Source organism: Chelmon rostratus, chromosome 18, assembly GCF_017976325.1.
Source record: "Chelmon rostratus isolate fCheRos1 chromosome 18, fCheRos1.pri, whole genome shotgun sequence".
Lineage (NCBI taxonomy): Eukaryota > Metazoa > Chordata > Actinopteri > Chaetodontiformes > Chaetodontidae > Chelmon > Chelmon rostratus.
In genome coordinates this window covers 869,075-896,545 of record NC_055675.1, presented here as the reverse complement: position 1 = coordinate 896,545, position 27,471 = coordinate 869,075, and the positions used below count along the sequence as shown (strand labels likewise).

Genomic DNA, 27,471 nt, shown 5'->3' with positions numbered 1-27,471 from the left:
ATGAAATTCCCGACGGAGAATCCCAGAAAACCTGGGAACATGGACCCCCCACCAGGTTAGACAATCAGTCAGTCTTTTCCATCATTTTAAGGCTGCAGTGTGTCTTTGTGCAGAGATTGCTGTCCAATGTGGATTCACCTGCTCAATTCTCTGCTGCTGTTTTGGGGAAGTTCATCTTCAGATCTCTCATTGCTGCGTGTTTTGAAATGAAATGCTGCAGTCTGGCAATCTGTGCCCTCATACAGCCTTAATCTGTCTGCAGCTACTTGTTTCAACCAGTCACCTCCAATAGACATGCCATTGAAACATAATGCTGACCAGAAGTTGACTTTCCAGAGAAATATGGTAGCCCACAGTAGACGCTGGTGCTGCATGCTGAAGTTTACTGTGGGAGAATACTGCAGCTGCATCTTCACTGTGTCATCCCCAGTGCTCAAAACACGAGGGAGACATGTGTTGATGTGTTGATACCTGAGGAATGATTCATAGGAAGGAGAGGGGAAAACATGACATGAGCAAATCCTGCCCAGGCTTTGTTGTCAGTCAACAAAAGCTTGATTGTGATGCAGTGGAGATAAACACAAGGTCTAGTTGAAACATTACCTCATCCACCACCGGTTGATGCCCCTAAATCCTGCATGTGTGTCACGTTCTTACACAGCATCAGCATCAGCATGTTTGATTAGCTGCTACAGCCTGTACATGTGATCATGTGTTCAGCATGTCCTTTGAGGGAGATATGACAGCCTCCTTTCCTTTTCAAGTCCTGCACCACCAGTGCTTTGATTTCTGAAGGGTGCTGTTCATCACTGCACCTGCATGTGAACGCAACGGCACATTGCGGCTGATTGGTTACATAAATCAAAGCAGTTGACTCTGTTGTTTTTTAGAAGTGTGCTCAGTGTCAGTGAGATGTGGCCCAGCGGTCACGATTCCCCAACCCACTGTTACATAACATTATTTAGTGAATAGATGATGAAATGTAAAAATCCACCTGTTTTTGTTCTGCTGGCTGTCAGTCGCACTGGGAGCTAATCAACACTCACACTGGAGTCTTAACTACAGTCAACAGCATGTGTTGGTTCTCAGAGATAATTAACAGCATAGCAGGAGGGGTGACATTTAGCAATATGTTCTCTTTCTATATTAACACTGAACACCTTTAATGAGGTACATCCATGAGGTGAAGCCAAGTAAAGCTATTTCCATTATAGTGTTTATTAATACAAGGACCACGTTCTAGCTTTTTTCCCCATCCTATTTCACCTCTACAACAGCACTGAGACAGTTTTTACTCAAAACTTCATCTACTGCATTTGGAAACTCCATCTGTTGATGAAGATTATGAGACACAGTTGAAAGTGCTTAAGATTTGCAACCCAAATGCTATTTCCAAGGCAAAACATGAAGGGCTGTGACCTATGATTATTTTCATACGCGATGAATCCACCAGTTATCTTCTCAATCAACTGATGAATCATTTGGTCTGTAAAATGCGAGACAATAGTAAAGGCCCCAAGGTGATATCTTCAGGTGGCTTCTTTTGTCTCCTCAACAGCCCAGAACCTAAAGAATGGTTATAGATTTAGTATCGCACTCCCCTAAACTTGGGGGACTCATGAGAGAAACGGTGTCACAATAGCTCAAAATCAGTGCAGCAGAAGCAAATATATTGTAAAATTGGTGGAAGTGTTGATGTGTGTCTTACTGCTCTACCTGCCTGGTAAATGCCCACGTTCATACATACAGCTAGTTTTTTTCATTAGTGTTTAGTCACCATGCCCAAGCTGATGTAACCCTGATGACATCACTCTAACATCATGAGGGTTATTTTCTTAGACATGACAAAGCTCCTCCAATGCCCTTACACTGTTTACAAAGGCTGAGTATCACTGGCCTTGTCAAGTAAGCTCTCTTTCAAATGTAAAGTACACCTTTAAATAATAATTCTATACCACACACAAGAGTCATGGATAAAAGAGTAAAGTAGTTCCATTAGGATGTTGATGCTTTTAGACCCTAACCCCAGTGTGTGGCAGTGGAGCAGAGACGCTGATGGAGTCATCTCTCTTCTGCCTGTCTGCCCCGAATCTCCATCAGTCCTTTTCGCTGAAAGGCACGAACATCCCTCCTTTCTATCCAACAGGCAAATATGAATCCTGGGGAAAATGGCTTCTGGAGATTAAACGGAATAGCCTTTTTCCTTTTTTTATGGTCTTACTGTGTTTGCCATTAATAATTCTGCCTATTTCTGATCACTTCATAGTCCCCATATGGTCTGTTGTCGATTTGCCCTGAGGACTGTCTTTTTTGTCGTTCACTCTCCAGCTCTTTTTAGCCAAAGATGTTAGCACACGTTTTGAAAAAAAAACAAGTTGTTCTTGCCAACGCTCATACGAAAGGTCATTAATGCTGTTCACCTGATGCGCAAGTATCAGAGCATTCATCAGCACAAAGCGTAAGTGTATCATGCAGATATTGCAGTACACAGTTGTTCATTTGTCCTTTGTTTCAGTGGCAGTCCAGACCAACCTGGTCCCCCCCAAGAAGGTGCAGCCAGGCATGCTTCAGTCCAGCCTGGTGCACGCCAGCGTGGCCACCATGCAGAACCCGATGGGCTGCACTGTGCCGCGGCTCTCCGTCTCCTCACGACCCCCCAGCGTGGTGGCCAGCATGGAGGCGGTGGCCGACGGGTCTGCCCCCTTCACCATGATGAAGCTGAAGACAGTGCTGGCAGTATTCGTGGTGGTGGTGGCCTACCTGGTGGCGGGGGGCTTGGTGTTCCGGGCACTGGAGCAGCCCTTTGAAAACAATCAGAAGATCACCATAACAGCAGAGAAGGCAGCCTTCCTCCAGAAACACCCGTGTGTATCTCCGGATGAGCTGGAGGCTGTCATCAAGGTAAGAACAGCCGCTGGTCGATACTCCAGCCTTTCATCTGCCCTGGATGTGGTCCCGAGTGAGGACTCAGGTCTACTGAAACCTGAGCTTCATATCGACCTGAAGCCATTCAAGCTCCACACATATTCCACACTCTGCCAGCCGCCCTGGAATTGGATACAAACCACACTGGACTGTCTAGTACATACAGAGTGTAGCGTCTTATGGCTCCCATACAGTCTTGAAACTCCTTGACATTGTGTGAATTGTGACTGTGTGTACTGTGTGTAATGCTGCTGCTGCACTGCAATTTCCCAGCTTGGGATAATTAAAGTCTATCTATCTATCTATCTATCTATCTATCTATCTATCTATCTATCTATCTATCTATCTATCTATCTATCTATCTATCTATCTATCTATCTATCTATCTATCTATCATATCGGACCACAGACTTGATTAGAATGCTGTTTAATAGTGATGAGATTGAAGATTTCTGAAAGTAAAACAATCCATCTCAAATTACAAAATGTTGTGCCAATAACGTTAACAGTCACATTAAATCATCAAGTGAAGTTGTAAGGTTACAATATTTCCCAATCTCTCTGACTACTACTCACTTCGAACCATACAAACATACACGTCTCCATGTTTTCATATATAAATATGAGTTGTATGTATCTTTATTTTAGTGTTATCAATTAAGTTCAATATATTGTTTCTAATATATTGTTCCTCTTCAAACTGTTAGTTTAGCAAGTTATGTTAGAGCTTGTGATGCTACAGTGACTTCCTAGATAGATGCTTTTGATTGGATAGCATAACAGTTCTGGCTCTTTTGATTGGAGGGCAGCAGTGGCTCAGTCTGTGGGCGCTTGACTTGAGAACTTGAACTGGGGTCCTGGTTCAAGTCTGGCCTCCCGGGCACTGCCAAACTCCTAATGTTTGGGGCACTGTGCAAAATGATGCGTCAAAACCTTCTCTGACAGCTCTCAAAAAACAATGAATACATATCTATAGGTCCTATTTGTGTTTTCAATTGTCATGGGTGTACAGTGCGAACAAGAGGGGTGTGAGCACATATCCATGGGGCGCTCCGACATTGAGTGGTGGAGTGGGGGAGGTGTCACTGCCGGTCTAAACTGTCTGTGGTCTGTTTGTGAGGAAGTCCAGTTGCAGAGTGTGAGCCCAGAGTGCTAAGTTTCATGGGGGAGAATGCTGAGCTAAAATCAACAAACAGCATTCTGATATAGGTGTTGTTGATGTGATGATGAAGATGTGTGAAGAGTTGGTTAAGGGGGGTGGAGATGGTTCTGAATGCAAACTGGCGAGGGTCCAAGCTGGCTGTGCTATCTCTCATGTCCTGGAGAACCAGTTTCTCAAAGCATGTTATCAGAATGGGGATGAGTGCTACAGGGTGGTAACTGGTGAAACCTGTGGGTTTGTCTTTCTTATTGTATGCAAAGGAGCAGCTAAATATAAAGCCTTACATTTTGGAGGAGAAGACACTGGAGGTTATTGAAAAGTCCTTGTTGAAGGTATCAGGTAGTGTGTGGGCACTGCCTGTCACGGGTGCCCTGTGGGTGGTGGTGTTCCCTCTGATTGATAAAAGGATGGGTGTTTCTTATGTTGGCTCTGTCCTCTAGTATACACGCCAGGAAGTGACATCCTTCAGGTCCTGGTTGATGCCACCAGATGCTCCTGTGGTGATGTTAAATGACAGACATTTTTGCTCACTGGGGACCTATCATCCCATAATCCATACAGGATGTCTTACTATGGAAAAAGAAAACCAGCATTCAGAGAAAAGCTTTTAGAGTCATCAGTCTGTGTGCCTTCCCTCTCATCTTTTCTCCCTCCTCTCCTCCTTTGCTGAAAACACCCAGAGCACTGTAACCTTCCCTTTTACACTGAACAGCCCTGATAAGCTTTCTTGTTTTTTATTTTAGTATTTGTTTTACAGGGCAATGCACAATCCATTTGTTCCACCAGATATAGCTAGAAGCTAATTTCCATCTGTAATCCCTGGCAGAAATTGTGGTTAATTTTGGAGCAAATCTTTGCTCAGTGACTGCAGATCTGAGGACCCTTCAGTCATTTTTTCAGACTAGCTTTTCAAGCTTCTCATGTATTCAGTCTATTTTCAGATGTACCGCTGGCTTCCTCTATCTGTCACAGTAATGGCCTTTTGTTTGTCGTGGCTTTATTCAGACATGACACGACCATAGGGCTGAAATATTTGTGAGATGTTTGTCACCGTGTTCTCAAGGGAGTGCTGACACTGCTGGAGAACAACTGTGACTTTGAAAATAATCATACCATCAAAAAAGAGAGCTCTCTCTTCTCTCACAGACTGTATCTCTGATGTGTTTTACAATTTAAGGCTTACTGACCATCATGCATGCAAAGGATGCATTATCACACCTTTCACAAGCAGATCCCCTCATACATTTTTTTCTCAATAATTTCATAATTCATTCAACTAAATATGCTGCCTATTTGATAGTCTGAAAGCCCAAGACCAGTTAAAGTGACATATTAGGTAGTGACCCTTGTTTAATTCCTATCTGCTCATGTGCTGCATGAATGGTGATTTACTGGATATTCAAACTGTTGGTATGAAAGATGAACATTTAGAGATGGAGACTGATCGATGATTGTTTTTTCTGTTCTCTGAGGGGTTTTCCTCTCTTTTGCCTATTTGAAGAGTGGTTGTTGATTGAGTGTAGGTTTTTACATTAATCGTTCCTCTCTGTCTGGCCTTTATTTGGATGTTGGATGCCAAATCTGTCACACTCAATGTGAGAAAATGGTTCGGAAAAAGATTTCTACAAACATCAGGACCTTCGTGAACATGAATTAAGGCTTGAAAGCCAGATCTCATTAACAGATCTTAATTTGACTTGTTGCCTACACCAAGATGTTTTATGGCCAAATGCTCACAGCCACTCGTAAAGCAGTACAGTAAGACAGTTGTTTGGCCTGGATGGATACTGACCTCAGCAGCAGGTATGATATGATATCTTCAAGATTCAAGATTCAAGAGTCTTTATTGTCATTGCGCATGTCAATGAAATTTTCATTGCAACCCCCATGTTAGGAACAGATGGTAAGAAAGATAAGAAGACTAGAAAGAATAAAATTAAGATAACTACCATAAAATAAAATAAACCAACATGCAATAAAAATATTCGTAAAGCAATTAAAAATATAACAGAATGAAAAATATACTAAGGCAATAAAATATACTAAACAATAAACAATAAAATATGGAAGTGAAATGTGCAAACAGAATAAAATATACACAGTGAAAGGTACCGGCAGAATAAAAAAATACACAGTGATATGTACCGACAGAATAAAATATACCAGTGGACAATAAAATATGCCAATGAGAATGAAATGTGCCAATATACTAAAATGTATATAATTAGTTAAGTATATGTGTGGACCTAAAAGTTAAGTACACAGAAGGTGCAGGTGGAGGTGGAGGTGTAGGTGTAAAGTGCGGTGTGCAGTGGTTCACAGTTCTCCACCACTTCTCCGTCCATGAGGAGGGGGGCATGATCCGTCTTCCTGGACCTCCTGAAGTCCACAATGACCTCCTTGGTCTTCCTTGTGTTCAGCACCAGGTTGTTGGCTAAACACCACTGGGTGAGCTGGAGTATCTCCTCTCTGTAGTGGGTCTTGTTGTTATCTGAGATGAGACCCACTACTGTAGTGTCGTCCGCAAACTTCACGACTGTGTTGGTGGGGTGTATGGCAGCACAGTCATGAGTAAACATGGTGAAGAGGGCTGGGCTGAGCACACAACCCTGTGGCGTGCCCGTGCTGAGGACCAGAGGGGATGATGTGATGTTCCCTATTCTCACCACCTGAGGCCTGTTGGTGAGAAAGTCTCTGATCCAGTGGCACAGAGACGCAGGCAGACCCACTGCGTGTAGCTTCAGCGCCAGCTTGTCTGGGATGACGGTGTTAAAAGCTGAGCTAAAGTCTACAAATAGCATCCTGACATAGGTGTTGGGCTGCTGCAGGTGGGTCAGGGCTGTGTGCAGGGTGATGGAGACAGCATCTTCTGTGGACCGATTCCCTCTGTAGGCAAACTGAAGGCTGTCTAGGTCCGAGGGGATGAAGTCTCTGATGTACCTGAGAATAATCCGCTCAAAGCACGTCATGATTACCGGGGTCAGAGCAACAGGCCGGTAGTCATTCAGGCAGGTGATGGATGTCTTCTTCGGTACCGGAATGATGGTGGAGGACTTGAGGCCAAGTCCAGGATGTCCAGGAACACTCCTGCTAGCTGGTCAGCGCATTTCCTCAAAGTCTTGCCTGACACCTTATCCGGTCCTGTAGCTCTGCAGGTGTTGATCCTCCTCAGGGTGGATGTCACCTGGTGCTGCTGCAGGACGAGGGGCTGGTGCTGCTCCTCCAGCCGGGGTAGGTGTGTGACTTCTCTGCTGCCTGATGTGTCGAAGCGGGCAAAGAAGCTGTTCAAGGTGTCAGGCAGGGTGGGGTCGTGGCTGGCGAGCTGAGTGTTCGGCTTGTAGTCCGTTATGGTTCTGATGCCTCTCCACATGTTCTGGGGGTTATTGTTGTTGAAGTGATCTTCAATTTTGTCTTTGTACCGGAGCTTGGCCTGCTTAATTCCCTTCTTCAGCTCTGCTCGAGCCCTGCTATAAGCCAGCCTGTCACCAGCTCTGTAGGCAGTATCCCGGGCTTTCTGCAGGGACCGCACTGTGCTGTCCAGCCATGGTTTCTGGTTGGGAAACACTGTGATGGTCTTGACTGGGAGGACAGCATCAGTGCAGAACTGAACATAGGACAATACAGATGATGTGTTCTCCTCTAGGTCTGCCTCTTCTCTGAGCACAGTCCAGTCTGTCAGCTCAAAGCAGTCCTGAAGTGCAGAGGAGGCCTCCTCAGTCCATATCTGTACTGTCCTGGTGGTCGGCTTTGTTCTGCAGGCCAGAGGCTTGTAGGCAGGAATGAGTGTATTTTACCCTTCTCTCCCTGTGTTGTCCCACGTAAACATCTTCCCATAAATCTCCAGTACTTTTAACCCTTGAAAAAATAAACAATAAACAAACAAACAGACATGAGTGGTTGGCTGGAACATTGACAGACACATGACCACCTATTTGATGTGCTTCCTACATTCCCAGGTATCTTGATTGTGACCACTTAATTGAAGTCTCTTACTTAATGTAGGAACTAGTTAACCTAATCCTTGTTGCTCTCATATTTTAAGGTGATTTCTGGATTCACTGTGTCTACCCGTGTCTAAATGTAAGGGTTATGTGGGCAGTAGTAACAGTGGTGGGATAGCCAAGGGTGGATGCTGGAAAATCTTCCTTGTTTTTAAACCCCAGTGTTGACAGGTATGATGATAATGGATAGGGTAATGCAGCACACGGCCACTGCAGCTGAGCCCAGAAAGCTGCAGCCTGCAGGGAGACAGAGTTTGTCTCCTTCGTGGACCACTGCTGCTTCGATTTCACATCCATACAGAAGCTTTAGTTTGTCTTCTTCTTTTAAAAATGGCAGTCACAAAGTTTTAGTTGGCCCTGTCTGTCATGATAATGTCCCCAGCCCCTGACCTTAGCAGCTCTTTTTTCTAAAGCAGCTAAAGTGTTGGTGCCACTCCCGAACCAGTTTTCCTGGCCAAGAGCCATTTCTTTGGCTGTTGAAATGTGATAAACTGGTTCCAGATTAAACACCGGCTCAAAACCGGCCCTCGAACTGCCTTACAGGAAAAGGGTGAGTGCAGCTGCTGAGGCAGATTGAGTTCAGTTGCTCATGCTGGGACCTGTGATGCTGCTTCATTGCATGGTCTTGCAGTGAAATGAGAAGCAGCTGTGCACAGAGCTGTATGTAGATCTTTTTTCTTTTGACATGTTTACGTTAAATGAATACACATATATACATATTCAAGTAGTGCGTTTAATTGTTTTTCACTCTTATAGACTCTGCAAAAATAGATATTCAAATGGTTGAAACTTTGTCTTTTTTAAGAACGAATAATCATCACATAATTTTTGGCCAATATAGAGCCCTACTTGCTTTAAACGGACATCGATGTCTCATGGGCTAACTGCTGTGTGACTTCTGCTGTACAGAAGTTGTTGTTTTGTGGGAAAACAGTATTCTCTTGATCATAAACACAGTAAAATAATTCCCAAGCCAGATAGCCTGAATGACAGCCGAAACAGCCCAGGCCTGTCTTTGTGGAATTTGCTTTCAGGTTTCCTCCCACTGTCCAAACACAGGTACGAGGTTAACTAGTGAGTCTAAATTGCCTGCAGGTGTGAGTGTAACTGGTTATATGTCTCTATGTGTCAGCCCTGTGATGGACATGTACTGTCCTCACACCCATTGTCAGCTGGGATTGGCTTCAGCCCCCATGCAAGCCTCAAGGGTAAGCTGATGGATGGATGCAAGTCTACAAGGTAACAAAGGGCGGAAAAGTCTAAGCTATGAGAGAGTTTATGATCTATTATTATCATTATTACTATATAGCACTTTTGAAGAAGTGATGGTTGGAGGGAGGCAGCTCAGTTGGTTGAAATGTTAAACTCTGTTTCAGAACCTCTGTTTAGAAGGGGTGATGCTCAAATCACGCACTTGCTGCATGGTCATATTTGTCACACTCATGGGTTTGGTCTAATCACTGATCCTCATGTCAAGAAGCTTGATACCTTCTGAGGGCAACTGACCCACAGGACTGGTTCACAGTTACAGGGAGTGGCAGCTGTTCACTCCAATGTTGCCCATTATCTGGCTAGACAGTTCTGTTTGGAGTAATCGCTTAGTCTTTAGAGGATAATTGTAAGACTTGCCTAATTAATTTGCAACTTTGCAATAGTCAGCTTTGGAAATCTTAGCATAGTATGAGAGGCAAAATGATACTAAACCTGAACATGGCTGAATTAAATAGTTTTCAAATGATAAAGGTCAACTAATAATGAATGAATCAATAACAATGAAAGAAACATAAAACTACTAAAAACACTTGATTAACACAAGTTTGCCTATCCGGCAACAAATATATGATACACACCTTAACCTGAGATATTGGTTTATTACTAACATCATGCAATTTCTAATGGAACATGAATTTAAAGCTATTGTATAATATGTTCATGTAACTAAACACATACAACCACACAACTTTGAATGGAAAGCATTTTGGATGATAATGTTAAGTGCAGAGGAAAATTGTAACTTGGTAAACTTTGCTAATCAGTGGGAAGTTTGTTTTTGATTGGAGCGTCCTGTGTCCTCTACTGAGTCACCAGTAGAGTCTCTTGGGCTCAGAATCTGAGCTGACGTGAGAAGGGAGATGTTTTATTGTCACATGTTTGAATGCTATCAGCCCATGGAATGGCTGTTATCAGCTGCCTACCATTGTAATGCCTCAGGTGGGGCAAACTGCACCTACCAGACAGTTCATATCATCTATTACTGTCACTGATAAACAGTAACTGCACCGCTGGATTGACGCTTCCAGAAGTATATCTTTCTCTCATGATCTATGTCTTGACAGGTAAGAGGACTTGAGAGTGATATTAACAGTTACATGTAAACTTTGAATGTTTAGGTATGAAAAATTAATCTCTCAAGTTCTCATGATATATCTATTTGATCTGTTTCTTTCTTCGCCAGTTTAGAGCTTATTGATGAGGGGTTTTGTTAAGCTGAGCATGAAATATGCATGATGTTGATGTCACTTGCCTGATGTTAAATCATTAACTAAACCCTCTGAGGAATTCCTTCATAGTTAGCTTCAACATTTTACACTGAAAACAGCTGACCAAATGTAGCACAGTTGTATTTGCAGTTAGTTTGTTGGATAACAGTTTGGAAAAAATGTTAGATGAATGTTTCTCTTAACTTGTAGCTGACATTATGTGTTATTCTTGTGTTTATTTTATTATTCTCCTTCACTTATCTTCTTTAAGATTGTGCCAGGAGAAGTGTCTTGGTTTAGGCCTCTGGCTCAAGTCAGCTGTCATTGCCACGACAATCAGACCTTGGACTGAGCAGCAGTTCTAAAGCACAGACTGCAGACAACAAGGCAAAGGCAATGAGCTCAGTGTGTGTGAGCCGCTGAAGAGTGAAGTGGTGCGAGCCTTGTTTGAATCCTCACCAACATGCTGAATATACGTGTGTTGAATGGAACAGCACTCGTGTTTTGTTAAACTTGTGTCAAGATAACACACAAACATTTTTTGTACCTACCTGAGAAATTGAATGTAGGTACTTATTCATGATTAGTTATAACGTACTTAGTTAAGTCAGTCTGATTAATTTAGATTTTTTGGTTTTTTACAGACAGTTGATGGATATTTATTTCTGACTCAGACATATTCATACACTGACACTAGTTACTGCTTCAAAGAGAAAGGGAGAGATGTTCTGTTTCTGTGATTCAGGAGCTGATTCTCTGGTGTAATGCTAATGTCTGAAGTCAACAGCTACAACACACACAGCAGTTAATATCACCATGACAACGATGTCAATCATGGAAAAATAAACCACGTTAAAACCACATTCATCTGGGGACAGGATCTCCAGCTACACTGTCTATTCAATGTCACTGACGTCACTATTATTGATAAATAGAAAATGTATTTCAAAACAGAAAATGTTAGACTTCATAATGTGTTGAAGCCTGTTCATAACATGAGGTATGGTTGGGGTCCTCAACTACATTTGTCTAAGGCCAGAATTATTATGTGTTCTTTGTTTCTTTCTAAAATCAAAGCATTATTTTACTTTTACCATTTATAATGCCAAATACAGTATGTTCAAAAACTGTGTTATGTAAATGTAAATGTTATGTACATACAGATGCTACTTACAAAACAACAACACACATCATTTTACAAGTAATAATGGAAAGTAATAATTTGACTTGCATTAACTTTGCATTAGCTCTGGGAGCAGGCAGAGTTTTGACCTTGCCAGCTGGAGCCTTCATCACTGTTGCTCTCCCCTTGTACCTCGTAGTGGGAATATGTCTCTGTTGTGGTCATTGTTTAAATAAATGGTGTGTACATGGGCCTGAAAAAAAAAAAACAGTTTTATATCAATTAACAACTCATCCAAGAATACAAATCTAATTACATGTCGACAGCACTAAAGCATCTGAACAACAACCTGGTCCAATGTGAGGTTGTCTGAGTGACAGACCACCGGACCCTTAGCTCACAAAAGAGTTAAGCATTAACAATCATGGCATACCTCGATGAAAACTAGGTCGCTGATGACCTTTTCGACATGGCTAGGCATTGTCTGTAATGATGGATGATGACCAAGGCCAATCCCAGCCAGGGACTTTAGCTGGAACAAAGGTTTTAGGTGCAGAACAAGGAGCTACTGCTGACGAAGCAATGAAAATCTTTGAGTAGTTTCTTAATAAAAAACATAAGCAAAGCCCTGATGCAGATGCCTTGCCTCTCACTGAAAGGCAAAAAGTAGAAAGGGAGCCGGAAAGCTGTGTTTGCCAGATACAAAGTGAACAATGCACCTGTTTAGGGTCCCCGTGGCCACTAGGGGGCCCTAAAAGCGCTTGAAATGTCCCACAAAGGAGGCTCAATTTTTCTTTTCTGTTTTTGTTTTGTGATGTGTCTGTGGAGTTAAAACTCAGATAAGATAAACTACTCAAATATCACTTTGTAAAGAAAAGGAAGAAATCATCTTTACACTAGAAATAGTTTAAAAAACAATGCCAACCAGAAGTTAAGTTTGGGCGACTGGCCTGGGCACACACTGTTTCAGTAGAGAATGAGAGCTGTGCATTACTCAACTTGACAATGGCATGAATGTCCTAGTCAGTGGCAATCATACAAAAACTCAATATTATTTGAGTCTTTATTTATGTCTATTTTTTTATATTTGCATTTACTTATGTAAGAAGTAAACTACACTGAAGGAGGTATTGTTTATTTAAGTTATTTGATTTTAATTGGCTCCGTTGTTTTTCTACACTTTTGCATGTTGCAACTTCTTAAACCAAAGGTGAAGTGGTTAACTGGTTTTTAGTAAATGCATTCTCTGCTGGTTTATTTTGTTACTTTTCAGTACACCTTCATTATGCTTATGCATTTTTGTCCATGCATGCCATTATTAATAAAGACATTTTGACAAGCTTCACAATTCAGTTTTTTAAAATTACATTTTAGTGAAATATTCATATTTTTCTAATTTACATTTTAAGTCACACATTATGTTTACAAAACAAACCATACATCCAGTGTATCAGCAGGGCTGCGCAAAGTTGCAGTGCAACAGTTACTGTACATGAAATAATAAACTGATCAATACAATTTTCAGAAACTCATGATTGATAAATAATACTTATTAATATACGACTTTTTAAAAAAAGTTTTCATTGTTATCCGAGTTGTAGACATATTATCAGGACTGTCATGCTAGCTCAAAGTAGAGATAACTTGTGAAATATATTGAATTCAACATGTGTCACAGTAAATAATTTTGTACCTGTGAAATGTCATTTCATTGAATGGGTCAGAACAGAACAGAGTTGAGCTTTGAGAGTTGAGCTAGACGAAAATGAGAAAGTGCCAAAGCTGCAGCTCCTGGAATGGCCACGTGAAGCTGACTCCGGAAGTGAGTCAGTCCTCATAGACCCCCATATTAAAAGGCCGAAGATAAACAAGTTCACAGCCCAAAAACGGTTTTAGTCACGATAGCTATTTTCCTTGTTCATGACAACTGTTGGGGTGAATTTTTATATAACTCACTCTTTTAAAATATATTAAGAGTTAAAGTTATGCATAATTATGTGACACTTTGAGTGACAGCAAGCCAAATGGTTTCAGCAGCCAGGCTTCATATGGTCCACCTCATCTCCACCCACACTACACCTCTTTCCCCATTTTTGGATTAGCTGGGAGTTTGGCAGCTTCAGGCACTGCCAAGATGGTGATAGCCAGGTAGTGATGTGACTGGCCTGCAGCCAACCAGGCACACTTCAGCAACAAAGGCAGTGGAAAGCCAGGACCACGACCGAACAATGGTTCATATTTTCATATATTGCTTTAATTCTGTCATTATATTTTTGATGTGCTTTAATGAAATTGTGCAGCTGTTGTACTTGTATTTATTTTTCATGTGTTTGGCTCTACAGAGCATTCAGGTGTAAGAGAGACAATAAGTAGTGAAGGGCTAGTGGGTGATCAGGGAGCTCAGTTCAGGAAAGGGTTTAATGTACTGAACCAAACCGAAAACATGGCACTGTACATGCCCAGTCACCAGCAGCAGCGTTTTAGCTGCTGATAGCTGAAATTACCAAGGCTGCATTTCAGAGGACATGAGGGAAACAGAGCACCTCAGTCCTGTCAAGACTGTCTGTGATCCAACATTCACTGTCAGCAGAAAAAACAAAAAACGTCAGAGTGTAAGGAGAGAACAGTTGAGTTGCACTGACTGGGAGTCTCTGAAAGGCCCTGAGGACAACAACAGTGCTGACACGATGTGCTCTTGCATCAACTTCTGTGAGTGGGTCAGCCTCCCAACCAAAACCATCATAAGCTACAACAACTACGAGCCCTGGTTCACCAAACAGCTCCAAGAACTCAGGCGCTTCAAAGAACAGGCATTCAGGGAGGATGACACAGAAATATTCAGGCTTGCTAGACAGAACCAGAAGGCCATCGAATCTGCCAGGGAATACAAAGGCAGGCTAGACTGTAATTCAAGCGTCGACAACCATGCAGCTGTCTGGAATGCTCACAGGACAATCACAAATTACACAACCAGTGTGTGTTACAGAGGGTCACCATTCATTGTTAATTCATTTCTCACTACTCTGTGGCATGCTGACTGTCCTGCGTTTGTGTTTCCAACCCTCTTTCTCTTCGTCTTGGCTTCTGCCCCTCACAAGATCATATTAGATGTTGTCCAACCAATCACAGGACAATGACAACCATGTGACCATGTGATCCTGTCCAAGACATCTCAACATGTAGGCTGCAAGGGCCAGGGATCGAACCACCGACTGCCTAAAAGAGCCTAAACTTAATGCATGGGACGTACAATGTAAGTCTGGTCTTTGATGAAAGTCAGTCAAGTCAGGTACATCATCCAGCCTGATCCCTACCTACTCGTTCTGTGTGGACCCTAACACTTCCTGGGATATAACAACTGTTATAGTAAACTTTTTCCAGGCAGCAATTACATTTCCTCTGAAACATGTGTGACAAAACCATTTATGGTTTTATACTGTAGTGTGTAAATGTATTTTTTAGGAGACAGTGTTAAAATATCTGGTACTTAAAATAAAACAATGTACATAAACTTCTGTTGTGTTCACTGCTAATACTTAGCTGAAACAAAATTTTACATTTTGTAATTAAATGATTAATTTGGCAAAAACTGTTGCTCCATCTTTTGTTCCCAGTTGCGACAACATTCTCAGTGTGCTTCAGATCTGATTCACATATGCTATGGAACCAATTTATTTGCAAATACTGCCATTTTATTTGGTCATGTATCACAGAGCTGCTCTGCGAATAAACAGCCATAGCCCTGGAGGATGAGTTTTAATGTCATATAGTCTAAAGACATTTTTAGACATTTTTCACACTGCCAAAAATACCTTGAAATCTTGGGGTAGAAATTTTCAAAATGTAATAATATTTAGGCAGCTTCTGTATAAGATACTGCTCTCAGCCTTCAGTGGCCCGCGCTGGTGAAGTCTGAGCTGTGAGCCTTTTACCCTGAGGACTGCACAGTCCCTGCTCAAATAGAACATGAAAGTGATTTCATGGTGGCAGGGGACAAAGGGCAGCTGATAACCACAGCTCAAAGAGGGACCAGCTGGTCCACTATCGCAGCCCAGAGGTTTAGCCTAAAGATGGGTAGGCCTCTGCCACAGTTAAGGATCCAGTAACAGATGAGTATCACTTCAGCCCTCTATGTCTGTTCCAGGAGGGAGCAGGTGACAGCTTCTTCTGACGACATGTCCAGGCCTGGCTTTCCTTTGATTTAAATAGTAGTAGAATGGCCACAGAGCTCCATTCATTTTATATTACATCCATACGCTCTATGCTGAGGATTTGCCTTCAGATTTCTCTTTGAATCTGTACAGTTCTCAGGGAAATAAAAACATAAGTTCATAATAAATCGTACGTGCTATCAGTTTGCTACTTTCACAGAACTGTAGGCCCAATGAGCCAAAATATTCTGATCCTAGATCCCATCTTTACTACAACGTATAAATAGCTTCCTGGGATTCAGGTAGTGGATGTCCTCGGTGAGGGTGTGCATATACAGATCTGGGGCCAAACATGCAAATTGTTGCCAAAATCCAACATTTACCATGTTCTTGAATCTGTGCATGTTTTCTGAGGCCTCGATTGGAAGATTTGTGATAAATGCTAGTTGCTGACAGAAATTGGCACAGGCCTGCCTAATGTATTGGCAAGGTGGGCCTGAAATACTGTGAAAATGTCTCTGGTGCCACTGGTCAAAATACACCAATGACAGAGAGAAAAGATACAGGGATTCTTCCTATGGCCAAGCTGTTCACTGAGGATCTAACATCCCACAGCAACATTAACAATGTACCCGGCTGTGTGTGGGCATAGTCTATGGGAGCTAATGACAGGAGGGAATACAAAGTGCACTCGGTGCACATGGTGGGTGTTCACTACCAATGTGATGCCACGTATTGTCTGTCTGTTGTTGGTTTATCTTTTTATCTGTGCTCCGATGTCTGGAATTTACGCGTCAATCCAGAGACTACTATTCTCAAGAGCAAAACAACCTGCTGGAGGTGTATGGTTTTTTTCAGCATGGAGCTAGACCCGCTCAAATCTAAACTATACCTGAGACTTAATAATGTCTAAAAGAGTATTTCTTGTGTCCGCATGTGATGTTACTTTATCAGACCACTACTGCATATTTTTTTAAAAACAGGGTCAGCACTGCCAAAACTGTCCAGAAAAGTGCTTTCTGAAGCTGAGTTTAACTGCTTGTTGGACGGAGATTGTTTTCAAACAATGCCCTTGTTTTGACTGAGCTCGTTAAGATAATCATTCTCAGGCTGGTTGTCCTGCAGATGTGTGTGCGTGGGTTATTGACCAGTATGTGTTTAAATGACAGTTGCACCTGTTCAACTCTTCCCTTGAAAAGCTACTTTTTCGCTGTCGGTTTCTTCCGAACAACTTGCGATTGTGACAAAACCGTAGCTGCTATCAAAAAACCGATTACACTGTGAGATGCGGACAAGTCTGGGCCAGATGTACGTGTGTTTTATGTCCATATATTCTTTAGAAAAATGACTAAATGGTCGATTTGAAAAGACACTGTCCGGCAGGCTGCGACTCAGGGAACAGGAGTTTGTATTGTATGCAGTGAGATTTGGGTTCAGCGAACCTCCTGAACTATATCCTCTCGTGAGAGAACCTTGCCTCCTATCAGAGTGTACTATAGAACATCGGACTCCCGAGAACTTCCTGAGTCCGACTATCTCCTCATTTTATTCCTTTTTTATTCCTTTCTTTTTATGGCGATCTAAAGACAGGAGGCATTTCTGCTTTTCTTCCAAAACAGCTCAGAATTTTAACATTGGAGTCAATGGAGAGAAGGAGGGAGCTGGCTGCACAAAAAAGTCTCACTATTTAAATTCAGTAAGTCTCTCTGCTTTTTTGAGGATGTCACATGAAAGAGGACAAGTTTGTCTACAAAAAGATCCAAAAATTATGTGTCTCCTATTCACCGTTTGGATTTTACGGCAATTTTAGAAACACATTTCAGATGATTACTCACTGGCTGTGTCACTCTAACTTATGACATCACCCACTCTAGGGGGAGAAAATCTGAGCATTTTTGTGAGAAACTTTATGGTCTTCAGATGGTCATAGCTCAAAAACTGTAAGAGATATCAAAAAATGTGCCGAAGTTTATTTTGAGCCGACAAAATTATCTACGTTTGAATGAAGTCTCTAGGAGAAAGTATGGCGAAAGCAGCGGACAATTGAAAAAGGCTGAAATTTGAGGAAATTTCCCATTCATTTCTTATGGAAGTCAATAAAAGATGCACAGCACTATTACAGCTTTTTTCTTTTGTTTAGTAGTAATAGACCAATAGGAATACATGCAAAATATCCAAATGAGTAGGTTTTTATTGTCTTTGATTGTGTGTAGGTGTATAAAAAGCATGCAAAAAATATTTTCATTATATATATGTTTGTATATACTTACATTGTAAACTGCATTCAATAGGGGTGTACCATGCTTAATGATTTATTTGTAGGAGCAACTTGACATAGGTGAGTACATTCAGAGAAATGAACATGAAACAGACATCTAGAAACACAGGCACATCATCACATGGTTTATGCCTAAAATTCACATCAAACTCACAGAACTTAAGAAATTAAAATAATTCTTTGTCTTCAAAGAAATCTGCATGGCCACAATGTAGTCACCCTTCATAAGAACAACAGAACTGAGTGGCACAATTATAACTTGCCTAATGTCCATATTAACGTGTGTGAGGAAAGTAAAAATAAAATATAAAGAATATAAAGTATTCTGCTGGCTGGGAAACACAGTAAATCTAGCTTTCTAGCCCATGTTTCAGCAGGCTTACAGGTTTGACCTGACTGACTCTCTGTATTCTAGCAATATTCTTACTTTTAAACACTGAACACAAATAGCATCATCCACGGTGCTATTAACAAAACCGAATAAAAGCACTGTCGTGAGGATACATAAATAAAACGTTTGCTGTGACATTTATCATTATGGCTGGAACCAAAATATTTCTTTTGTATTTAACTATCTTGCGACATTAGTGTATGGAGCATCATGTTTCTGTTGTGGATGACGGTCTGAATGAATTGGCATTGTTTCTGATAACATGGTCCAAGCACACACTGCTGTGTCAAAGTGGAACTTTTGTTCAGAGTTTGACTCTCTGTAGATGAGGTGCATCAGTTGTGTCCTTGTGTGTTTGCCCTTCAGCTTTCCACACAGCTATCTGTCACACCCTGAGTGTGCCTCATTACACTGAGACTCCATCTGCCATGCCGGACACTCGCAGGGCAGACTGGCACTGAGTGTGATGCCAGCTCCTGATGTCTACTTTGTCTCTGTGTCCTCTTCCTGCACTTCAGCTAAGCTCGTTCGCTGTGCAGAGGCAAACATTGCAGAGAGGCAGCCTCAGAAATGTTCTTTTCACCATCCCCTGAGAGGTGTTACTGTAGCCCTAACAAAGTGATGATGACACATGGTCTAACTAATCTAAATCCTGTTTGTCTACTCAAATATTGAATGCAACATTTAATTCAGAATGAAATGAAAAAGGAATACAGAATTTGTTTTTGAAATTTGATCTAAAGACGTCTATGTTGTAACTTCATAAAGATGATGGTTGGTTGAGCCGGGGAAATATTCTCTAGAAATCATATTTGGGCTGTGGTAACACGCAACACAATGACAATGCAGTGAACAAAGTTATTAGGGTTCCAGCAGCAGCCCTATTCTATCTGTTATAATCATTTTGTTCTTGTGCACAAGAATATCTTTGTGTCAGAAATTGTAACAGCTGGGATATTCTTCCTGTAGGGGGTGTCCCAAATGTGAAAAGTTTATATATCAAAATTTGCAGTGCAGATTTGGGTGAAAGTTTTTCCACATGTTGTACATACATGTTAAATTCATTGTATAAGATTTGGACATGACTGGTGGATTCAGGAGTGGTTTTTGTGTAAACTCGCTTTTTTACCAATACTGCAGTCAAAATTTTCACGTTTTATTCAAAGTTCAGCGTAAGTGCAAGAGCTGAAAGTCTTGAAGTATATTCGCTAATGTGTGACAAAAGGTTGCCTCACTGCAATACAGTCAATCAGAAGTCTGTAAGTCTATATTTGTCAAACTATGCAAAACAAGCAAACAACAAATATTTAGATTCCAGCTTTACAAGCCAGTAAGAATCTGATGGGCTGTCTATGTAGAAACTGGATAGCCACTAGTCATTGAGCTAAACATGTGCATAACTTCACCCTCTCACTGCCACCTTCTTTCCAGCAGAGCCTTTGAGATGGGTGGAAAGTGGGAGAGTATAGCCATGCTGCTAAAAACTGGCCACAAAGGGGGAGTATAAAACCTGGCTGCAGTGCATTAAAACTATTGAATGAAGAGTGGATGAATTTAATTTCTGGATAGCTGCATCGACCAGTCCAGTTATTTGGATCTGTACAGCACATTTTACACAGCAGTGTATGCAGAATCTGGGGCTATATTTTGATTGAATCAAAATTAATTTGAAGAAAGAATCGATTCTGGCCCAGGACCCTTCCCCAAGCACTGAAATGGTGAGTAAAAACATTTTCTGAAGTAGATCACTAATTGAGTTGATAATTTCATTTTTGCTTACAGTTAGCTGGTTATGGTGCCACTAGCTGGTGCTGTGTGAATGCTACCTATGTGCATATGTTCACATTAGTTAATTTACAGCTGAACTAGCTAGTCCTGTAACTGTAATGCAACCCCAAGGCAAACCCTTTGATAATCATTTACTAATTATTTGGAATATTGTTGGTCTCTAGCCAAGAGGACTAACTAGATATTGTGTGTGTGAGTGCAACCGAAGCTGGAGGGTAACATGTATACAAACTTGTAACTCTAAGTTAAGGACAGAGAGCAGTTTTATTGAAGAGCAAGGACTTTGCCATTTGGGTGGTCTTGATTGTTTTAGGCACCACTAGTGTTATAGCTGCTGTGTGCAGGCTGATGTTAAACGGGCAGAATGAGTGAGTGGGCAGGTGAGAGTGAGGGAGGGATGGTGTGGCTGCTGTCAGGGTGGATTGAGGCGTACTGATCTGGGCTGGGTGAGCAGTATAAGCTGTGGATGTAGCTCTACCTGTATGTTATCATGAATATTTTGCCATGAAAATAAATTCTGCAGTCATTCGAGCAAAGCCGAGCTCCTGAATGAGACACATTTTGCTGATTGTACTGACATGAACAGTAATGTTATCTCCAACCCGACTAATTTTCTAACATATCTACATTTATTTTTATGGATCTGTCAGAACTGCCCCTGGTAATATTTTTATGTATTTGACCTATGTCATATTGTTAGCTGTTCATTATAAAAATGCATTTCTGTTACAGCTGTCCAGGCTACTGTGTCCTGCAAAAGCTGTTGGCACATCCACTGTTCCCAATGCCGCCTCTCGGGCCTATTTAACATCCATACAAAAGAAGAGGCGTTTATATATATTCTAGTCTTACCAACCACTCAAAGCACTTTTACAACATAAGTCACACTGCTGGCAGAGGCTACTATGCAAGGTGCTCCCTGCTCATCAGGAATGATGACCATTCACACACGCTCACACACCAGTTTGGGGTTAATATCTTGCCCTATCTTTCCCACTTCGACATGTAGACTGCAGGGATCAGCCATCTGATTAGTGGATGTGTGTGTTTGTATCACTTGCAAGTTTATTGCAATAGTGCTTGAACCTTTTCTATCATGTTATTCCAGGCTCAGTGCCAGTCCTTAGGACAGTCTTCAGTGATGTGGAGAAGCTCCTGATACAACAGTGTAATCTACCTGAGTGACCTGATGAAGCTGTGATTGATGAGATGTTCCTGGACCCTCTCTGGAAACTCTCTCAATCACAGCATGGGAAACCACCAGAGGAAGAAGTTATTGCGGGGCAGGTGTTGTGCTTCAGTCAAGCAAAGGCCTAAAGAAGTCTGGATATCCTATGTCAGGATGCCCATTGTGACCTCAGAACTGAATTACCAGCTGTCACAACTTAAGTATACAAGGAAACCTTTCATGATAAATGATATCATGATGATATCATGGTCTTTAATAAACGTTTTATAAAAAACTTTATTTGATTTCATGTATGTAGAAGGGTAAAAAAAGTCTTGTCCATTTCACACCCTGACTACAAAAGTGGGAAAGAGTTTTTGCTCAGAATCCTTTCCTACACGTAGTAAATAGTGTAATATTCTCTGTTTCAGAGTCAGTTTTACTATGGTGTTGATATATCAAAGGGTATCAAACAGATAATCTTCAGTTTAGTTGAGCATTTTAAAGCATAAATATGTCAATGATTGTCTGACAAGTAACAATTAGTGAACTATTGAAATGATAAATGTTACTCTGTGAAACATGGATGCAGTACAGTCCTCACAGTATCTGCAGATACTTTAGTTACACATTGCAGTTTTCAACAACAACATCAGTATTTCCACCTTCAGTTATGTTGACATGACAGAGAGATGTATGATGCACCCTATGTCACTTGGACAGTATGTTTGTTTGCTTCCTGGGATCCTGAAGAGGAGTTTTTAGTTGAGATAAGGACTCGTGCATTGGTAGCTGAACTTTGGGTTTTGTATGGAGCACTGACTTCGTCCTTGGCCGAGGTCTGAGAGCATTTAAAGTAAGAAGGTCTATCTAGTTATCATTATGGATTTTCCATGTTTTTAGGAGGCTGTTCACACTGATATAGACTCATAAAAATAACATGATTGTTAAAGATTTTTTTTTAACAATAATAGATTAATTAGGATTTTTGTTTGTTTGCTTGTTTTTTTTATCTGCTTAGAACACTTATTGCCCTTGCCACCTCCTGCATGTATGAATAGGCTACAGTAAGTTATGTAGTGAAACATTTTGTATTTTGAAATAAATTTTCTATTGGTCAATAAATTGTTAGTGATGTTGTGTGTACAGTGTAGTTGGAGATTATTCACAGCAGTCCTGTCCCCAGCTGAATGTGGTTTTGATGTGGTTTATTTCCCTGTTCCCTGTTGACCTTTGAGTAATACGTTTGAGAACCCGTTATAGACAAACATTTATTACAACACTACTAACAACAAATGGATGAATGCAACAAAAACTGCAAATACAATAAATGGCTTAATGAGAAATAGTGAATGCAAGAGGAAAGCAAGATGGTGAATAAGGGTAAGATGTGTTGAAAAACTAAAGTCTAGTGGAGGAAATCTAATTAAACTGTAATGGTACCATTCAGCTATTGAGATGTGTGTGACAAAGAAAATCTCTGAAGTCGTTGATAACTATGATGGTGGGAAATCCTATTCTAGGTCCAATGTCACCAAGTACTCATACAGTGGGGCTGTCTCCATCTCCTGATTCAAGTTCTCAATATTGTTATTAGAATGCGGGTGGAAGCTGGAGGACAGTCAGACGGTGGCTCTTACGAGGCTGCAAAACTCCAAAGCTTCCAAAAACAAGAGGTGACTTCAGATCTCTGGTCAGAGACTGTGTCTCAGGGGAGAAGTCCAGAAGAGTTGGGTCCTTGTTCCCATGAAACCCCACTTCCTGACACAGAGAGCTTCATTCTCTTCACAGATCACAAAGGCCACAATGGAGTATGTGCTGCAGAACAGACTGATTTTCCTTATTGAATCATCATTTTTTATACTACAACTGGGGGTGGCACATAATTATGCCACGTACCCATTCTCGATTTTTTACCTTCTTTGGCCTAGTTTATACTGGTCTCCTTTATTCCCCCTAATGCTCCTGGCCTTGTATTTACTGGAATCTGATCATTCCCAGAACATCCCCAATGCATTAGCTATCTTGCCTTAATTGGTTCTACTGGTGACTGGGGAGGTGCTAGAAACATAGAGTCAAACATGGACACACAGGACTCCTGATGGAGAAATCTATTTACACATCCTCTTCATGCACCCAAGGACATGATGCACCTAAGGACACAATGTACCCAAGTACACGACCCCAGATTGACACTACACTTCCCCCCTTTCGTGATGACAACATCACGAAAAGAGGCAGTAGTCTTTGTCTGCTATTATAAAATTGGCCAACATGCCATAATGACGGGTCATACTGACTCAGCACGTCGTCGTCTAATGGTGTGCTATATCCACTGTCTAAGACTGCAAAGCTTTGGATCTGGATAAGGAAGTTCCCCACTACTTTGGTAGCTTGGTTGATCATTACTCTGATAAGGGGGAAAACGCAGCACGTGGTTACTACAGTTAGCAGCAATATTGCGCCAAGGACCACAGGCACATTTTTTCCAACCAGTGTGGTTTGGTGTTCCAATTGGAATTTTTTACGTGTCGATCTCTTAAAGACTTCAGTTGGTTTAGAATTTTTGTTAGGTTTCCATCCTCCCTTGTGCTCATAGGAATTACTGTACAACATTCATCACCAATGTAGTTGCATACTCTGTGATCTATGGTGAAATGGGTATCTAGGAAAAAACATTAATGAGGTGGCATGGAGCTACCTCTCAGTGCTATCCACAGCCCTTCGAGAAACATTGTTGATTGAACCATAAATCATTGACCCATCTACTGTTGCGTGCTATGTATTGTGCATTTACTACAGGGCCTACTACAGGCCTGATTTAATCCAAGCTTTTGGTCAGAGCAGTCTTTTGAGCATTGTAATGTTGGAACAACCACGCCTTCTGTTCTACATTGTTCGATCATTGGGAGGAGGTGTATGGTTTGATCCTACTGTCAGAGTCTGATCTGTGTATGTTTAAACTGTCATACATGAGGCTTAGGCTTTTGTCCGCTATCAGTGTGGCTTGCAGTACTGCCACTGTTCCTGCTGCAAGTTCACAGTCGACCTTCTGTTTTCTGTTTATCTGTGAGTGTTGCATTGCTAGGCTCCAGGTTTCACTGCAATGTAGCCCTAGTAGTATTATGACTGCTAACATCCCCACTCTCATCTGCAACCCTCTATTCTGTGTCATGTTCCCATGTTTGTGTGTCCCAGTGGAAGTAACTAAGTGGATCACATTCTGGTTGGGCCGTGAAATAGGTGCATCTGCTGATCGAGACGTGTGCGTCTCACTTCCTGAATGACTGCGCTTCTCTTTTTGGCTCATCTGGACTTCTTCAACTCTGTCTGGCTGCCAATGAACCACTACAAAGAGGACTCAGGCTTTCTCTACTGCTCGTCTCTCGTCTCGTCTCTGGACTGTCTCTCCATGACCAGGGTTTTCCCCGCGGAGGGAAGTGGTCGCCCCTTTCCGGTCCAGGCTGTGATCTCACAGGCTCGTTTGCATCTCTTGCTCTGCAGCAGTGATTAAGATGAAATCAAACCAAATTAACTTAATTGTACTTTAAGGGTGGTTGGGGTTGCTAGGATAACCTTCATGTCTGGGCTGGTCCCACTTTCTTTTGACGTATACCCAGTCCCCTGGGGTCACCTTCTGTAGTGGTGGCTGGATTTGTACCTCTTGGTCCTCTGCTGCTTCTTTAGTCTATTGAAACACAGCTTTATGTATTTGGGTTAAATGCTGTAAATATCCTCCCAACTCTCTTTCACGTTGCTCTAGAGGTGGCCCTTGATAAGTTCCTCTAAGATACGGTACAGGCATTGGTCTACCAGTCATCATTTCATGCAGTCTTAGATGTGTTCTAGAGCACGTTGGGGACAGGCACAAGTCCAGTGCTGTAGAGTGGATGGACAGACTGAAACTGGGATACAGTGACATAAAATGTAGTTGGTCAAGCCGGTAACAAGTCTTTGCCAGAAGAGCTAAGACTCAAGGCAATGCTGACTATTTTAAAATCCAAGCTAAAATACGTACCTATTTACTATCGCTTCTAATTACTTTTCTTTTAAATCACATTTATTTGTCAGTTTGGTTGTTTTTATTATGTGTGCTTTTGTCTTTTTGCTTTTTTAACTTTTATGTTTGTGCTTCTGCTTGTTTGATATGATTGTTATATCGTTTGTTTCTTTCTTTTACCTGTATACTCTGCAAAGCATTTTGGGTTGCCTTTGGGAAATGTGCTATACAAATAAACTTGTCTTGCATTGGCTTTTATCACACATCTCATTGGAATAGCAAATATGTTTCAAATTAGTTATAATTGGCTTGTTCCACACAAAATTTTTGCAGTGTCCATAGTGATCATTTGGTTATCAGTCATTGCAGGTCAATGCCCAATCTCAATCACACTGGTAAGAGGAGTGACCAATTTATTGGAATGCAGCCTAACCTTTTGTTGGTGCCCAACCTGCCCAAATAATTTTTTAACCTGGCCAATTAAGCAGACAGTGGCCCTAATGTGTGTCTGCATTAGTTTCTGTGATTCAGTATATTTGAGCAATCCAAACACAATCCACATCTACACAACAGCAGCAGCAATACAGCAATATAGCAGTGACAATACCAGCAGTAACATCAGCAGCAAAAAGAGCATGTGATAGTATTTAGGAGCGAAAGGTTTCCTTAGAGCCTAGCAGACACTGATGAGTGGAGAGTTTGTTATTCCAGCAAGACGCTGAATCCAAAGCACAAGAAGACAAAATCTTCAGCAACCAGACTGAGACCAAGCTTTTCCTATGTGCCTCTGTCTTTACTTCTCTTCTCAGCATTCTGTAGACGCTGTGAATGCCGGAGTGAATCCTATTGGTGATACCTCCTACAACTCCAGCCACTGGGATCTGGGAAGTGCCTTCTTCTTCGCTGGAACTGTCATCACAACCATAGGTACTGTGATTATGGTATGACCTAATGTCTTACAATGAACAGGTTCATATAATTGCATCTAGACAATGTACTCTATGTTGCATTGGGTGCAAGCTGTAAAAGATGATTTTCCCTGTTCTCCACCTTGTATCTGTGATTGTATGCCATTGAATATTTCGTTGCTTCATCCTTAACTGCTTTGTTAAGTTTGTAAAGAGAAAAATAGATTTTTCCAAACAGTGATTGCATTTTTCTCTGTTATAAGAATGGGTTGTAAGCATCAGCAATCCCTCACATGAAACCAAACTAAGCTGTACAGTTTCTGTAAAGAATCTATTGTCAAAGTGAAGAATGGCCCTAATTATCACTCTAATTACTGTGACAGGTGAACAAAAGTAATAATTCTTGTCATTAAGCTCTCTGTGAGATGATTGTACATGTACGTCTTTTTTTCCAGTGTGTCACAATGGTTTCTTTTAATGATCAGCAGAATTAGCTTCAAGTAGCAGCTTCAAGTAGCAGCAAGTAGTATCAGTAGGTTTTACATAAATAAAGTAGCAGTGCAAAAACAGTAGGTTTTTGAAACAGCGCTGTGTTAAACGGTGTTGACAGTTTAATGTTAAATGATGCTGGAGTTAAACAGTCTGACAGCCGCTGCAATGAAGGGCCTGTGTTAGCTTTCCTTCTTACACAGTTTTTAAACAGCAGTCTGTTGCTGAAGGAACTGCTTAAGCCCCCCACTGTCTCATGCATGATTGGTGTTAGCTTGGCTAACATCCTCCACTCACCCACCTCCTCGATGGTGTCCAGAGGGCAGTCCAGGACACGGCCAGCTCTCCTAACCAGTCTGTTCAGTCTTTTTCCGTCCCTCTCAGAGCTCCCACAGCCCCATCAGACCACTGCATAGAAAAATACAGATGCAACCACAGAGTCATAAAATGTTCTTAACAGTCTCCTGCACACTCCAAAGGACCTCAATCTTCTGTGCAGATGGACTCAACTTTGGCCCTTCTTGTACAAGATGCTTGTGTTGTTAGTCCAGTCCAGTTAGTGGTATTTGTACTCCCCCACAATCTAAATGTCTGAACCTTGGATGTG

At 41.5% G+C, this 27,471-nt stretch overlaps 1 protein-coding gene across 1 annotated transcript in view; it reads left to right on the top strand.

Moving 5' to 3' along the window:
* LOC121622351 (potassium channel subfamily K member 10-like) overlaps positions 1-27,471 on the top strand; it is a 36,332-nt gene continuing 8,861 nt past the window's right edge. Inside the window, exons 1-3 of the mRNA XM_041959305.1 lie at positions 1-55; positions 2,516-2,901; positions 26,277-26,394. Coding sequence (XP_041815239.1) covers positions 1-55; positions 2,516-2,901; positions 26,277-26,394 — 559 coding nt within the window. The remainder of the gene's footprint in view (positions 56-2,515; positions 2,902-26,276; positions 26,395-27,471) is intronic.